At 41.4% G+C, this 17,046-nt stretch overlaps 1 protein-coding gene across 1 annotated transcript; it reads left to right on the plus strand.

Moving 5' to 3' along the window:
- Window positions 1-1,636: 1,636 nt before the first annotated feature.
- On the plus strand, window positions 1,637-16,070 carry C8H5orf15 (chromosome 8 C5orf15 homolog). The gene is made up of 3 exons (XM_030572358.1): window positions 1,637-1,904; window positions 11,440-12,008; window positions 13,468-16,070. Exons 1-3 carry the CDS (start codon window positions 1,775-1,777, stop codon window positions 13,597-13,599), a joined length of 831 nt encoding a protein of 276 aa, XP_030428218.1. The 5' UTR covers window positions 1,637-1,774; the 3' UTR covers window positions 13,600-16,070.
- Window positions 16,071-17,046: the final 976 nt, after the last annotated feature.

Here is a 17,046-nt window from a genome sequence, read left to right on the forward strand (position 1 = left end):
TGCACACAGCACCTAGCTGTGCCTTCCCTGCACCTTGAGTGGTTTTCAAACTTTTTGAACTGAGTTTCCCCTTTTGAGTTACATTTTTTGGTTGTGTTCCCCCCACAGCCCAGACAGGCTGGGTGGCCTCCTGAGTGAGTCAGGGAGTGGAGGTGGTGCTTCCTCTCTGGACCCTGATGTAGGGAGCTAGCTCGAGCCCTGCTAGCCCCCAAAATAGAAGTAAAACTATGCATATGTCCAAGGGTCCCCCACTCCTGAGCCATGGAGTTTTTATAACATATTGAGGGGGGCCTCAACAAGAAAAAGGTCTCAGATTCTGCAAATGTAGCATGGTTTTAGATCTCAGATGAAAACATCTGACTTGTCCTTTTCCCTGCAGTGCCTCATCAATGTCTGCTGCTGTTTTTTAACTCTACAAATCTATCACCTAGGGATGCAGCTAGAGGTTGTTAAAGGGGCAATGCAAAATTTAGGCCCTGATGTTGCAGTCACTTATCTGCGTGCTGAACTTTTCACTCGGGAGAAGTTTTATTGCTCAGTCAGCCTCTCCTCTGTGCAGCACAGCCCTCTTGGGCAAAGGGAAGGGTGAGGTAGTGCCTCAGCCTCTTTTTTTTCCAGGCCACGCTGAACTCTGCCCCAGCAACCCTGGGACACTGCATCCTTCCTTACATGCCAAACCCACTTAAAAAAAACCCAACCCAGCAGCAGTTGGACTTATTTTTGGCTTAATGGGCTAGTGCATTGCTTGTTGGCTAATTTTTGGCTCGCTTCTCTTTTTTGATTGGCTCCCAGCAAGCAGGGGAAAGAGGGGTGCACAACCAGCTCCTCAGTCTCAGACTGCAGGCCAGTGGAATCGAGTCACGTAGACTGTTGGGGGTCTGCTTGTTTTGAAACAGGATGAGTTTGATTTTTGGCTTATGGAAGTCAGGGTGCTTATTTACCACATGAAAATTGGCCACTGTGCCTTGTTCTGGCATTTAGGTTTTCATGTGAGTCGTGGAGCATGAGGCCTGGGCTGACCATCTGTCCAGTTTTTGCCAGGACAGCCCCTTTTTCAAACCCTGTCCCGCCGCCCAGACTCTTTCTTTGGCCAAGGTGAGCACGTGTCCCGTTTGCTTTTGGCAGCTCGATCAGTTGGGAATAGGCGCGAACGGGACAAATGCCCATTTTTGTCAGAGAAGCGGAGTGTGGGGGGAAGGGGGGTGTGGCTTGGGCCAGCCCCGTGCAGGGGGAGGGGTTCGGGCGAACAATTTGGCCCGGGCGGGGGCGCGCTAGCTCGGACTAGCCCCACGCGTTGTCCCCTTTTTCCTTGTTACCCAAGTCAGGCCAGGCAGGGAACAGCCGCTAAAAGCCGCGGCCCCTGGGGGCAGCGCTGCTTAGCCCCACACCAATCCCCCTCACGGGTGGGCCGCGGCCGTAGCCCTACACAGTCCAATCGCCACCACACACAACCTCCCTGTCTGGCGCATGCGCACCCGCCGTCCAGTGCCCTAGCGGCCACCGTAGAGGCTTCCCGGAAGTTCCCGCCCCTTCAAACAACCGTATGCGGAGCCTTCTACCCAGCGTGCGCAGTAAGGCTCATTACGGTGCGCATGCGCTGTCCTTTCCTTTTTCTCTGCTACTGTGGAAGGGCGAGAAGTTCTGAGAGCGCCTGGGCGGGGCGGAAGAGGGAACACGTCATCGTCGCGGAACCTCACAGCCTAGCAACGAGAGGTGGGGCCTCGCCACGTCTGTGTTCCGATTCCGAACCCGTCACCCCGCCGTTCCCGCAAAGATGGCCGCTGCCAGGGAGAGGAGACGGGCGGCTGTGAGAGAGGCGTCCCCGCCGGGCCGGGCCCTGTCCTTGTCCCTGCTGCTGCTGCTCGTTGGCCTGGCCTGGCCGGCCTGCGGCCTGCCGGTCAATGGTGAGTGCGGGGGGCGCGCAGGGGCTGGGGGGCCGGGGGGGTGGTGTGAATGGGGGAAACCTGCGCAGGGAGGGGCGCCGGGGCCGCAGGAGTGAGGGTCAGAAGAAGGCTCCTGGGAGGCTGCGGTGGATAAACACGCCCTCGGGAAGCCACCTCACCAGAGGTAAGAGAAAGGCTCGGGGTGAAGCGGGGACACCTGCCGAGGGCTGGGGAAGGGACCCCTAGCCCGTTATTGGGAAAATGTTTAAATTGGGGAGACATTTTACTCAAGTGTGATTTAATGAGAAGTTTCTCCCCCACATCCCGTGCTAGGCCATTTCTGCATTTCCCGCCTTCCTTCCTCTCAGGGCTTGAATTTAGCATTTTTGAGTTCAGAAGTTTGGAAATCTGCCGCAGGTGCCCTTCTTTTCCAGTATCATCATGAATGGGGAAGACCCCAGGAAGCTGTGTGCTGTGAACGCCTACCTGATAAAATTAGGAGAATTCCTGTTCCTCTAGAGAGAGGTGTTGAAGACAGGAATCTTTATGAGCAGACTTAACGTTTTCTACAGTATGGCATTGTCTACACTGGCACTTCATCAGCAAAACTTTTGTTGTTTGGGGCGGGGGGGTGAGGTGTTAAAAAGAAAACACACCTCTTCCCAGTGATGAGCTCCCAAAATCTTAAGAACCGGTTCACTACCGGGTTCTCAGCGTCACTTCGGCAGCGGCAACGGGGTCTTCACTTGCTCCGGGTTTTTGGCGGCATTTCAGCCTCAGGTTCTTCATGTAGAGCAAGTGAAGGACCTGCCGCTGAAGACCTGGTAGGGAACTGGGCAGTGAGTACAAGCCCCATGTGCCTGTCTCCATCTCTTCCCGCTGCATCTGATCCAACCCCCCCCCCGTCAGAACCCACAATCCATCAACCCCCCCCCCACTCCTTGTCCCCTGACCACTCCCTCCTGAGACCCCCACCCCACCCCAATTGCCCCCCAGCCCCTACCCAACTCGCCCTGCTCCCTGTCCCTTGACCGCCCTGACCCCATCCACCACCACCCTGACCAACCCGCAGAACTCCCACGGCTGCCTTATCACCCCCCGTTGCAACTCTTTCCTAATTTTTTCATCCAAGTCAGTTCAGCCTTGTTGATTTCAGAGCAGGATCCACCCATGTAAATTCAGTTGGGAAGCAGACTTTTATAAGCTTCTGTCATGCAGTGAAGAACTAAAAAGATATATGTTGAGGTGAAAATACAAACAAATAAATTTGTCTTACAGCATGAACAAATAAATTTGTCTTACAGCATGAACAAATGTCTCAAATGTCAAGTGATACACTTCAATTTACATGTAGGGCCTCTTCATGTTAGGTGTTGTGCAAATGCATGAAGACATGGCCCATGCCCTGAAGTTTTTTGCCTTTGACGACTTTGTTTTCTCGTGTCCTTGTCATGAACTAGATGTTTTTCCAGAACTGTTCACAAGTGATGGTTCTTTCTGTCATTGCAGCAAGGTCCTCCATACAGGTCTCCCTAAAGAGTCAGCAAGCAAGCCAGGCAGTGGTTCATGGTTTGCACCTCACTGCACTCACATATATTCATGTGTCTGACTTTAAATACCATTCCATGTGTAGTGGCAGCAGATAAATTTAGTTATTTTCTTTCACTGTGCATGTGAATAGAAGTTATAAGATATGGCATGAATTGTCAATGTCATCACTGGCTGCAGAGCATTGTTGTGTTGGATTAGACCTCTGTTTACATTCCTAAACCAAAAAGTTGATTATAATTCAACTGCTATGCTATGAAGTTTAAATGTCTTAACCACTTTAGAGCCAATAGTCAGTAATACTCTGCATGTCCAGAAAAGACATCCATATGATCCTAGTACAGTATGTCACACAGTTTACTTGAAGGGACACTGTCAACTTAACTATCACAACTTTCTGATTTTTTTTTGCCTACTGTTGCATGTAATGTAACATTATTGCAACTGAAAGTGATTAATGAGCTTCTCTTTTCCATTTTATTTTGTCCAACAACATTTGTGTATAGTCAGTTTGCCCCCATTTTGTGTGACAGATAAACAAGAGACAGAGAAACATTCTTAAAAATAGGAAACTGTCTTTGTGAACCTCTCAAAAATAGCAGGGAGATTCAGAGGTGTCTCACTTTCAGGGTAACTGCACGTGTGTTCCCCCTCTGTGGTCCTTCAAGGATACCCATTTAAGGTTTCTGGCTCCTGGCCATCACTTCTCTTGGGTAGAGACCTGTGTCTGTCTCCCTGTTGCCTGAGGTTTTAAGGCTGTGGAGCTCCTTGCCTTATACAGCGGTCTCCCCAGCAAGCTAGTCTAAAGACCAACACCAGTGCTTTGTTTTCTCTCTGAGGGCTATGAACAGGGTATTGCTAGCAGGTACAAGGTACCTTGCTCTTTGTAAGCAAAGATCTTTATTCTTAAGGTAAAAGAATTAAGGAGAAAACAAATACAAAAACGATAAGTTCCTATATGCATTCTAAAAGCTTTCCAGAGGTCACTGCTCAGTCATATGAGGCCCTGGTAGGCCAAACTCTTTCAGCCCTTCTTCAAGGGTCAGGACCTCCATTAGATAAAAGATGTTGCCTGTTTGGTGGCTCAGAAAGAAGGCCCTGAGTCAGTTTAAATCCAGCCTTTTAGATCAAAAGATTTTCCGGTTGGCTTCCGAAGGGGTAGTACCTCTCTAGAGGTGGGTATAACCTGTCCTAAGTGACCTTAAACACCCCCCACTGTTTTTAGTTCCTGGTGGAGCTGTGACACTCCTTTCCTGGAGAGGTATAAACATGGTTCCCAAGGATGTTGCATGGGATTGCAGTATATGTCATAAGGAGGAGGAATTCTTTTTATTGTATTTGTTTGTATTGACTAGATTTCAAGTTGATGGTGTCTCTTTAAATATCTCCTTTAAAAGAATATACAAACAGATCTGAAAGGAAATGCCTTGTACAGTAAGCCATATTTCTTCTCTTCCAATTTCTTCATATAATGTTTATTGTGCTGTCTGCTTACAAAAAGGTAAGGAATTTTCAGTGGCTGTACTGACTTCCTTGTCAGACTTTGTCACAGTGTGTTATCTGTGTGAATGTCTCAATAACACACCGTTTGATCTTATTGTAAACTTTTCATATGGTATAACTCTTGGTTGAATGAATCATCTATTCTGATGGAATAATGTGGGAGAAATTTAGTGGCTCTGTGTATTGACTTCTTTGGTGTGGCCTCTTGGCTCTCTATTGAAGCCTTTAAGTGTAATGATTTTTTTTTTTTAGACATTCACATAAGATGTGACTGTCCACATTGAAAGTTTTTCATGTTTAATGCCATCATTTACAGTGCCAGCTAACAGAAATAGGGCATTGATGGATTTCCTGGCAGAACTGTAGCTTTAGACCTGGGGAATACTCATCTTGGCATCACCAACCAAATACTTATTTTTTTTTACGAGTAAAAACTAAAAAAAATTCTAAAAGTTATGCAAAATTCCATCACTAGTAGCAAAGGTAGTAGTTTAAATAGTTTCCTTATATTTGGTAAATGGTACCTCTGTAGTCAAGACTAGATTGTGACTTTCCTTTATTTTAGAAGCGAGAAGGCTCCATGATGTCTAGTTCATCTGGGGTTAGTTGAGGTTTTTTTTTTGTTTTTACAATTGGTTAAAGCCTATTTCACGTTGGAAATATTTGCCGTATAAAGAGTAGTTTGTTCAACATTAGTCCTTTATAAATGTACATGGGTCTGAGAGTAACTTGATTTGTTCTGGTGTCTGTATAACATGTTGTTGATAAATAATCTGACAAAAAGTGGCTAGATATTTTAGGTGCCAAATTTCCTAATTTTCCAACACACCAAAGAACTAATAAATTATTAAATAACCATAAATAATGGCACTGTTTTAGAACATACCTTCCTATGTGATTTTTGGCATGCCAAATGATTTTTCAGACTGCAGTTCATAATGTGATTTTATTTTTTAAGCGGTCTCCTAATGTTTTGTGCTAGAGGTCAAGTGCCATAAACATGAGCAGTTTTATGGTCTGATCCTACAAGGTGTTGAGAACTTTGATTATTTTGCACATTTAGGTCTATTAACCATTATGAGCTTTCCTCCACCCGTACTGAGGGAAATGGGATTTTCTGTAATCAGATGCATCTCAATACAGGACTTCACATTGTCTAGTTTTATTTGCGGGTGGGGTGGGGGGGAGAATGGCAATTTTTTTTTACCATCTGAAGGAGTTTGTCTCTGCTCTGAGGGTTTGCCAGCATGCTGGCAAACACTTCTTAGTTTAGACAAGGCCCTATGTCAGGGGCAGGCAAACTTTTTGGCCTGAGGGCCATATCGAGTTTCCAAAGTTTGTACGGAGGGCTGATAAGGGAAGGCTGTGCCTCTCCAAGTAGCCAGGCGTGGCCCACCCCCCCGCTCCCTATCTGACCCCTCCTGCTTCTCACTCCCTGACAGCCCTCCATCTAACCTCCCCGTTCCCTGTCCCCCTGCAGACCCCTGCCCCTGACTGCCCCACATCTAACCTCACCCTTCCTGACTGCCCCCCCAAGAACCCCTGCCCCATCCAACCACCCCTTCTCCCCAACTCCCCCCGGAATCCTTGCCCCTGACTGCCGCATCCAACCGCCCCTTTCCTGACTGGCCCCTACCCCTATTCAACTCCCTGTTTCCCACCCTCTGACTGCCCTGCCCCCTATCCACACCCCCGTGCCCTGACCACCACCTCGAACTCCCCTGCCCTCTATCCAGCCCCCCTGTGCTCTGTTACCACGCTCCCTGGAGCACCAGTGGTTGGCAGCGCTACAGCTGCGCCACCCAGAGCACCAGGATAGGCAGCCGCACTGCCTGGCTGGAACCAGCTATGCCACCATGTAGCACAGAGCACTGGGGTCAGGCAGCGCAGCTGGAGAGCCTTGGCCTGGCAAAAGCTAGCAGCCCCACCACCCAGAGCATTTCTTGGCTCTGATCCAATCTTGCAATTCCTATGTTCCAATTTTAAGATTTTTTTTTTAAATGTGATCTGTACACTTGTTACAAAATGGTGGTCCTGGACACTGCAAGATTATGCTAATACAGGTGAATCGGAGTATTTTAATTAAGATTTCTGCAGTAGACATGAAAACTTGTAAAAAAGTAAAGTCTTCCACTGATATTGTCAGACTGATTAGTTTTGATGTGAAATATATAGAGTAATTTAATCAGTTGTACTTGGTTTAAAATCTAGTGAGTAATGAAGTTTTGCTGACATGCTAAAAAATTACACTAAGTTATCCTCTGTAGCAACCAAAAGTTATTGTCACATGCCAAGGAAGTCTTTTGACAGAATTTTTCATAGTTTTAACTAAAACTCCGAGCACAGATAAATGCAGTTTTATATTACAGCTTTCAAGAAAGGCACTTTAACATTTTAGTGTGGAGTAAAAAGTAGATCATTATAAGTCAGTCAACCTTATTTCATGTGCCATGCCTTGAACAGCATAATCATTAACGAAGAAAAACGTGCTATCAATAAATACAGTGAAATATACTACTTTGTTAAATGGCTTGGTATGTGGTTTTTAGTACTATGTTGTAAACCTGCTAAACGATTCCATTGCAACACACACAAAAATATTGAACAGTAAGACTACTGAAAGTAGAAATGAAGAAATACGTCTTAATCACTTCTTAGAATATAACTTCTGTATCAGTTTTCTGTGTGCTTATATATAGTTATGTAACATTGTTAGTGAATTCAGAGTTTGAGTAAAGACTTTTGTCCCACCAGCCAGAAAGCAGGCAAAGCAACATTTTTCCATAGACTAATTTCATTGTCTTGGCAGCTGAGCATGTTTGCAGGGTGAAGGGATAGTGTGCACATCACATAAACCTATGTTTAGAATGTTTAGCTGAGACACTGATATTATCATCTGACTTTATTTATATAATTATTATTTTGTTAAATGGGTCAGACTCTGGAAAAAATCAATGCTCTGGTCTTTTCAATTTGGGTTCTTGATCATTTTAGATCTTGCAAACATTGGCAGTGTCCTTTAACACTTGTGCTGCTTATACGTAGCTTCAGAGCTACTTGCAAGCAGTGAAAATCATTTCTTGCTCCCTTTCTATCTCAAAGTCTTAATAGTGGGTTTCTCTTTCCTTTTGGATGATTGGAGGTAGGCCAGACCTTTTTTCTACCCAGGGAACAGAACAGCCCCTTCTGAGTCTTTCCCAGATGTCTCTTTTTGGGACTCTGGGTTTGAGGTACTTTGGACTTAGGCAGTCTTCCTTCCTCCGTCTGCCACCTGTGTCAAAGATAGCAACAAGGAGTAAAAAGGGGAAGGCCAGATCTAAGAAATGTTCTGTGTTCATCATACCTGCAGCCTAGCACAATTTTGTGGCTTTTCTGTCCTCCTAGGCTTCTCAGTAACTCTGAGAATTTAAATGTGCCGGAGAAAGCTGGGGACATTTTCATTATTATTATTTGTATTACCAGAGGTCCTAGCAATGGACCAGGACCCCATTGTATGAAGCACGATACAGATGTAGAACAAAGAGATGGACAGTCCCTGCACCAAGGTGTTTTCCGCTAAATATTCTGTAATACTACAGGAGTGTCGTATGTAAGACATGGGAGGTAATTGTCCACTCTTGTTTGCAGTAGTGAGGCCTCAACTGGAGTACTATGACCTGTTCTGGGCCCCACGCTTTAGGAGAGATTTAGACAAATTAGAGAGTCCAGGGGAGGGCACCAAAAATGATGAAATGTGTTTTTAAAAAATAAAATAAAATAAATAATCTTGAGCAAAGAAGACTGAGAGGGGACCAGATAAGTCTTCCAATATGTTAAGTGCTGTTATAAAGAGAACTGTGATCAGCTGTTCTCCATATCACTGAAGTTGGACAAGAAGTAATGGGCGAATCTGCTGTAAGGGAGATTTGGGTTAGCTATTAGGAAAACTAATAAGGATAGTTAAGCTATGGAATAGGCTTCCAAGGTGAGGTTGTAGAACCCCCATCATTGGAGGTTTTTAAGAATAGATTGGACAAACCCCTGTTGGGGTGGCCCAGATTTATTTAGTCCTATATTTGCGCAAGGGCAGGATTTGACTTCTTGAGGTCTCTTCTGTGATTCTGATACCTGCCTTATTCTGCTGGGATTTCCTCATCAAAAGGACTGAAAGAGGTATACCTCCACATTCGTATCCACATGAATCATCGCAGATATCTGCATTTTTTTTGTTACCACTTAAGGGAATTGTGCACTTTCTTGAGATCCTTCTGGGAAAGGTGCAGAAGATTCAGTCACATGTCCTAGCCAGGACAAGGGGTCGGTTTTTCCCCTGCTGACTTACAAGAGTGGAAAAACCCACTCTTGTGATCATGGGACGTGAGGAATTCAAGAAAGGAAATTCTCAGATGAAAACAAATTTTCCTTTTTCACTGGAAAACATTGATGAAGTAGGAAATGGGAGCCCTGTAAAAGCTGTAATTTTGAGGTGAATTGTAATTCTTTGGCTGTAAATTACATTTATTAATAGATTAATTCTTAATTTCTTCTATAAGTGCAATCTTTTAAATCATTTTTTGCTGGCCTTCCAGATAGTGTTCAGGGTTTAAGCAGATATATCATTTCTCTATGGAGTAAGTTAGTGTTCTTCTTGATTTGTGCTAATTTATATACTTCTGGTGGAAGACAGTGGTGTGACATACTGACCATTTTGTTCAATATCCTGAATTAATTTTTATTGAATTATGTTAAATTTTATTGAATTAGTTTAATATCTTTTGGGGTTAATTGTATTAAAAATTCAAATTTTTATGTTCTACTGTGAGATTGTATGGAACTCCTTTAGCAGGAAGACAAGATTACTCTGCAGGTTATTTGGAACTTCAAAGGGCTTTTTGGAACAATACATGTGAAGTGGGTTTCCTAGGAAGTACCTGGGTGTGAGTGGAATGCAGATTCTCCCCTCCTAAGAATCTCTTGAAGCTACACCCTAGTGTGTGAGGAATTTTGCAGTCTTAGGCTACGTCTACACTGCAGCATAAAATCGAAATAACTAAAACCGGTTTTATAAAATCGATTTTATGCGTCCACACTAGGGCACATTAATTCGGTGGTGTGCGTCCATGGTCCGAGGCTAGCGTCGATTTATGGAGCGGTGCACTGTGGGTAGCTACTGTAAAATGATGAGGCCAATAACTTCGATTTCCGTCCACACTAACCCTAAATCGATATGTAATATCGATTTTAGCGTTACTCCTCTCGTTGGGGAGGAGTACAGATCGATTTTAAGAGCCCTTAAAATCGATTTAAAGTGTGTTGTAGTGTGGACAGGTACAGCGTTAAATCGATTTAACTGCGTAGTGTGGACCAGGCCTTAGAGGAGCAGGAAAATAACACCACAGGTGCAGGTTGAAATCTGAGTTGCAGCTTTCCTGGCCCCTAGGTGAGTGGGAATGGGATGCCAAATGCACCTTAGATTTCATCCTTAAACTTTGATGTCGTATTCCAGGTTCTCCAGAGATCACTGCTATATTCTGGGCAGGTGGGGCAAGTCTCAAAAACTGATGTTTCTGTAGGTTTTTTTCAAACCCAATATTGACACCATAAGAATACAAGGCACTTTGTTTCTTTGCATATCACCTTCAGTATCATGACACACACTGAAAATAAGGACAATCAAAGTTTCATGCTGATAGTTCAGTAACTTACACTAGTGGGTGAAGTGGAAAGAAGACTGTTTCATCTGCAAGTGAAGTGTCAGTCTAAGCTTTCAAATTCCTGGTTTCTCTTCATTCATGTGGGTCTTTTAAAATGAGTTATTGAAACTAAATCCATTTTTCACTTAAAGGTGAAAAGTGGTTTCTGAGGTTGATAGACTTGATTTTTGGGTCTTTGGAAGAAAATGAGACTTTTAAAATTTAATTTAATATTGAGATCTTCTATTCTAAATACCAGTCCAGAGTGAATTTGTAAATGCATCTCTTTCTTCTTTGCTAACAGTTGTGTGCGTTATGGTAGATTGGGAAATTTTATCTGCCTGTTGGGTTGTTGCCCTAATCAACTCCATCCACTTATAAATATACTAGAAGAAGTTCTTCAGAAAAGGTGTGAATATGGTATTTGAAAATATAATAAACTTTACTAATAGGGGGTCTTGACATTTTTAGGGTAATATCTCTTTAAATCTTGGAATTTGTACAATGTAAGACTTGTCAACTCCACAAGGAGATCTTTTACTATTATAAAACAATGCATAGTAACTAAAACCTATATTTCATGTCACTAAACAGTTTAACATACTAGTATAGCATACTTTATGATCCCTGTTCCATTTTTCTCAGTTGTGAACTGGCAGAACTATATATTCTTGCTTTAAAATCTATAAAATCATTGCACTCCAAAATGGGTCTAGTCCGTTGTGGTATGACTTCCTTGTAAACTAAGTCAAGAGACTTAGTGAGTATGTTCTTTAGATTTGTATACAAACAGTAACAAATATAGAATAAATGTCTTTTCTCCCTTCCCCCAGCTACTGCAGATGCTCCTAAAAATGACAGTGAAGTATTAAATACATCTCAGTTTTCAACACCCAGTCTGCCCAATTTGATAACTACAACAAAAAAACCGTCCTCAGCAACTCTTAAAGTCGATAATATTGTCACGCTTAGACCAGCTATCGTGAGGGATGACCCAGCCACATCTGCTGCTACTCATTCCACATCTGTTAGCCCCATTTCAGAAATGGATGTGGATGCTTCTGAAGATACTAAAATTGTGGAAGAGGGTCTCCTAACAGATTTCAAAGACATACTGAATAGTTCACCACCAACAGCAAAAGAAACTGTGGAGCTTGATGGGCGCGATGACTATGGCCCTTATGAGGGGACGTCCAATTCCAGATATAATACAGACCTAGATTTGCCGGAAGATGAGAAGACTGATAGCTTTGGCAGTTATAATGAGCACATTAAATCTCATGATGCCAAGATAAAGGATTCTGTCTCGGGATTGGAAGAAGACACCCATTTCTTTTTCCACCTGGTTATTATTGCTTTCTTAGTAGCTGCTGTTTATATCACATATCATAATAAGAGAAAGGTAAGTCTACTATGAAAGTGAGATGAAAAATTCCACTTTAATATTTCAAAGTAATTTTTGCTTTGAAACCTTGAAACTTTTTTATAAAAGCTACTTAGTTGTGCTGAGGTCTAAGTACACTTACAATATTCTGTTTTGTGATCTTAATATGCAGATCATTAATATCTGTACAAAAAAGCAAGCTAATTTAGAAGGACAAGCATTTTTGGTTGGGAAAAGTCAATTAAATGATAACAGGAATCAGTCAGTTCAGTGATACGCTATGATGGAATATATGGTTTCTGGAAATAAGATCAAGGGAAAGTTGAATGAAGGTGATTGATGAACTAATTTTGGGTCTGCACAGGATGATAAACCTCAATTTAAGGAAAATTTAATCTTCAATAAAGTGAGAATGTTCCTGAGATAGTGATAATGCTTACAATTTGAGACCATCTTTGAACTGTAGGTATGCCTAGGATTTAACCCTTGCCCTATCACAACTTGATAATTAGCATGTTGGGTTACTTTTGTTTGCAGTTCTAACAAATATCTCTGGCTGTAGATAATTGATGATGCAGTCAGACCATCATTGAAATATTTTTGTCCAGTCTAATCAGTGTTACCTTATTTCAGAATCTACAGATAATACATGACAGCCTACATTTTATTTCAAACTTGTGTGCATTTTCTTAATGAATGCTCCAAGAAGTTTAAATATGTTTCTCTTTCCCCACTTTTTCTTTATCCCTTTAGCTAACTTTGATTATTTGGCCTTATATTTTATTGGATCTGAAACTAACATGGCTAACTTATAACACCATATTATGCCAAAAACAGCTACATAGCTGAGTATAGGTAAAATTTTCAGAAGTGCCTATGACACGTTTGGAAATAGGACTTGGACCAAGGACTAAATTGCTAGGTGCTGTTGAAAATTTTCATCTTGGTTTTCTCCTGTGTCAGCACAGAGACATGGGGGATTTCTGTCTTCACAACTCCCGTAATTACTGCTTGATGCTGAGAGTACGCAGACTTGGGTTGGGTTGCCGCTGCATGCTCCTTCATTGCTGAAGAATTGCAGCAGAAAACACTCTAGTGCTGAAACTACAGAATCTTTTCAGCATTCTCCCACTGACAATAACACAGTGTAAATTCCAGGGTATATTAGCCAGAGGTTTTCACCAACATTACCTAACACTGTGCTGAAAACTTGAATGCTGTTAATACGAATGTTTTTGCCATTATGGAGCTGTACCTGTGCTAGGCAAATTGTGGGAGAAGTCTTGGTGTGGACAAGAGGTGGGTTAGCAGTGAGTGGATTAGTTAGTTAAAATTCACAGTGCTAGCATCTGTCATGCTGGTAGCTCTGGATAGGGCTGTGTGATTACAAATGTAGCTGTTAGGTTAGCTGACAAGTGAAACGTTTGCACCACATTGTAATTTCATCCTTATCAAAATTGGTTGTGATTTCTTCCAGATCTTTTTATTGGTCCAGAGCCGAAGGTGGCGTGATGGTCTTTGCTCGAGAACAGTGGAATATCATCGTTTAGATCAAAATGTTAATGAAGCAATGCCTTCACTGAAGATAACCAATGATTACATTTTTTAAAAGCATCCGTTTGCTGAATTAGTCCTTTTCTTTGCCTGACTTTTTATATAATGTTGTGCAGTGTCTGCCATAAAGAGTTTGTACTGAAATGAGAGAGCTCTCTTGCCTGGATGGGTTTGAGATTAAAGCTCATGTAAAACAAAGGGCATGTATTATTAGCATTAAATTCTTTGTCGACACTTAAGTTTCAAATCACATGTACAGAAACTATATTGAAACAATGTATTTCACTTGTTTTTTTCCCTTTATTTCATTTTATTTTGTGCATCCTTTCTTTCTGTCTAGAGCAGTGCCAACAGGGCTAATATAAAAATGTGGGCATAAAACATTTTAGATCTGATAAATTGAGTCTGCCATCACTGAATCAAATTAATTGTCTTTCTGCAAATCATTAATATGGCTCATAAATCCTGCTATCTTACACAGGTTAAAAATGTATTTTCCATGTATAGATTGCTTAGTGCTCCAAAACTTTCTTCTAGATATCTTTTGGCTAACTCAGACTCTTCTCACATTAGGCTACCTAATGTGACAAACTTTATGCTCATATTCTTCCCTAGATTCTTCATTCAGTAAAGTATTTAAAATAATTATGTACTAAGCATGACTTGAAATCAAGTTATACCTTACATTTCTTTGGAATATCCCAGGTTTGCATGAAAGTGTTGCTGTTTCTTGATTGCCCAAGATTTACTCTGTAACTATGCTTATGGAAACTTCATCTATCTTTTTAAGATTAGTGAATTGAAAATAAACTTCATAGTGTAATTATTTATAAAATAAAAATATATCTAGCAGGCAAGTGCAACAAAGATTTCCCCAGAATTTTAAGGCAGTTTTGGATGTAATCATGTGGTTTCTTATATGCTACAAACATGTTAAGTCTGGGAATGTAAGAGTGATTGATTTTGATATTATCCTAAACACAAGTAATTGGCAGGTGTGGTAGAAATTAAGAGTGTATGGGTTGCCATGATCTACAGACAACACTGCACCTTTATTTAATTTTGACAGAATTAATTTTACATGTGAATTAGGTGTATAGCAAGTTATTGGTATGTTTCGGGTTTTTTTACCTTGTCCTATGTAGTTCAGCTATTTGTTTTTCCATGAGATGTAAAATATACAATTTCATAGTTTTTTCCTTTTTGTATATTGTGATTTAATTTTCAGAGATGATAAATATCTAAATAACAATGACTAAGAACCGCAATTAATGACTTGGTATACAGGTGGTAATGTACTGTTTTGAAAAGTCAAAACTTTACAGATTTTTGCATGAGAAGAGTTGTCATGGCATGATATGTTATGGGTGAAATACTGCATAAATAGTAAGTAAATTCTTACAGTTACATGCTTTCTTTTGATTACCATAAGAAAGTGAAGCATAAACAATATGCCAGAACTATTTTCTTGCAGTAATTTTTATCATATTTGGACTTGTTTCACATAATATTTTGAATAATGTTTTTAAAATAGGAAGAATATAAGTTTTGTTTTTTTAATAATTTGATCAGTTTGAACATGTTCATGTTAAGTAGCATATTCCAATGACAGTGAATAATTTATCTTCTGTTTAGGCTTGAACAGAGCATTGCAAACTATCTTTTGGCACTCAAAACAACTGTTTTTGCCATTGTGTGTGGATTCACTCTGTAAGGAATCCTTTATATGATGATATAGGCATGGTATGTGTGACAAACCATTTGCACTTTCCAGCACCTCTGCTGCCATTCATCTCAGAGTCTTGTGGAGTCAGGTTTTCAATAAGTGTCACCTTGTGCAGTATCACTGTTTGTTTTTTCCAGTAGAAATGTGTAAGAATAACAACTTAGAAAAATTATCAGGTGGGTTATTTTAAACCCACCTTAAGTATAGTTTACAGAATATGGAGGGAGGGAGAGAAAGTGTCCAAGCCATAACACTGATATGATAAATTTGTATTGAAACAGTAACACAATGCATCTGTTTTTGTTTTGTTTATAACTGTGGAGTTCATGGATGCATTACTTTTTTTCCTTCCATTTGAGTCATCCTCAGTTCTGTGAAGTACAGTTCTGAGCTTTACTGGTAAACAATAGCTTTAATTAGACCTGCTATAATTATTTCCCACTCAGAAGGGCTGAAAAAACAATATCCTATTACAAGATATGCATTCTTTGCCTGTAGTGTAGCAAATGCTTTCTGGGGAAAATGAGATGGCAGACCAACCCAGCCATACCTTATCCTTAAGAGACTAAGAATGGTGTCTTGAAATGTAAATGATTAAAATTATAACAGTTGTGACAATACTATCTTTTTTGCAAAAATGTGCCTTCCTTGTTCTGTGACAGTCATTGTGATGCAATAGTTGAGATTGGTTTTTGGTTTTGCATTTAAAGTATGAGTGTCCTGTCTGTTTTATGTACAAAATGTAGCTTATCTGTCCCAAATGTTCAGCACACACATTCAGTAAAACTTGAATCTTCTAATGACTTTCAAGAAAATTTGGTCAATTTCAAAGTTCTGTTAATTACAAAGTAGCTTTTCCCCTTCCCCCTCCCCAAAACACTCTGAGGTTCATGATTATTCCTTTTCCTTCTGGCTTAAGATCTACACTTTGAAAGCCAAAAATTTGTGCATAAAGTGAGTTTGGTAGGTTCTCTGGAGTGGTTTGTTAATGAAACAAAAACAGTTGGTAGTCGTCCTAAATGAATTCGTATGCACTATGGTTAGCTGATGGACCAAGATTTACAATGTCTATGGGGTAACTGATTCATCAAAGATGCTTCAAGTGTGAAGGATCAAATGTGTTTGCTTCTGTCATCATTCCAGTGTAAACTGCACTTTAGACTCCTTTTCAGTCCGTCATGTAACAGGCCTGGCTTCCTTCACTTTCTTAGGAACTATGTGGTCCACCCACTGTTAAACTGGATCTCTGGGCTGCAGCCCTCCTGTTTTCCCAGAACATTAACAAGACAGGCTAAACTCCATTTGGCACCAGTAAGCCCGTTCGCTTTGGGGGTCAGCATTTTTAAAGTGACTCTCAAAGAGCATCATTAGAACAAAGTAGCATTTTATTGCCAAAGGGAATACAGTATTTAGGAAAATGGGTTTAGCATATGAGTCCTATTCCCATTTTCCTGTCTAAGCCTCTCTAGCTGTAGCTCAGTTTGGTCCAGTTGCTTCTCATCTCTGTGTCAGGGAAGAGAACGTGCTGTGCCCAAGCAGGCTTGATCTCAGACCTGCGCTACACTCAACATTTAGGTTGACATGCCACATCACTCGGATTTGAAAAACCTTCACCCCTGAGCGACATAACTCTGCCAGCCTAATCCCTAGTGTAGACACAAGTAAGTCTGTGGGAGACTGCTTGCCAGCCTAGCTGCTGTTGCTCCGGGAGGTGGTGGTCCTACAGAACAACTCCTTCTGTAGGTGTAAACTGTGTCTATAGCATGGGACTTATGC

Source organism: Gopherus evgoodei, chromosome 8 (genome assembly GCF_007399415.2).
Source record: "Gopherus evgoodei ecotype Sinaloan lineage chromosome 8, rGopEvg1_v1.p, whole genome shotgun sequence".
Lineage (NCBI taxonomy): Eukaryota > Metazoa > Chordata > Testudines > Testudinidae > Gopherus > Gopherus evgoodei.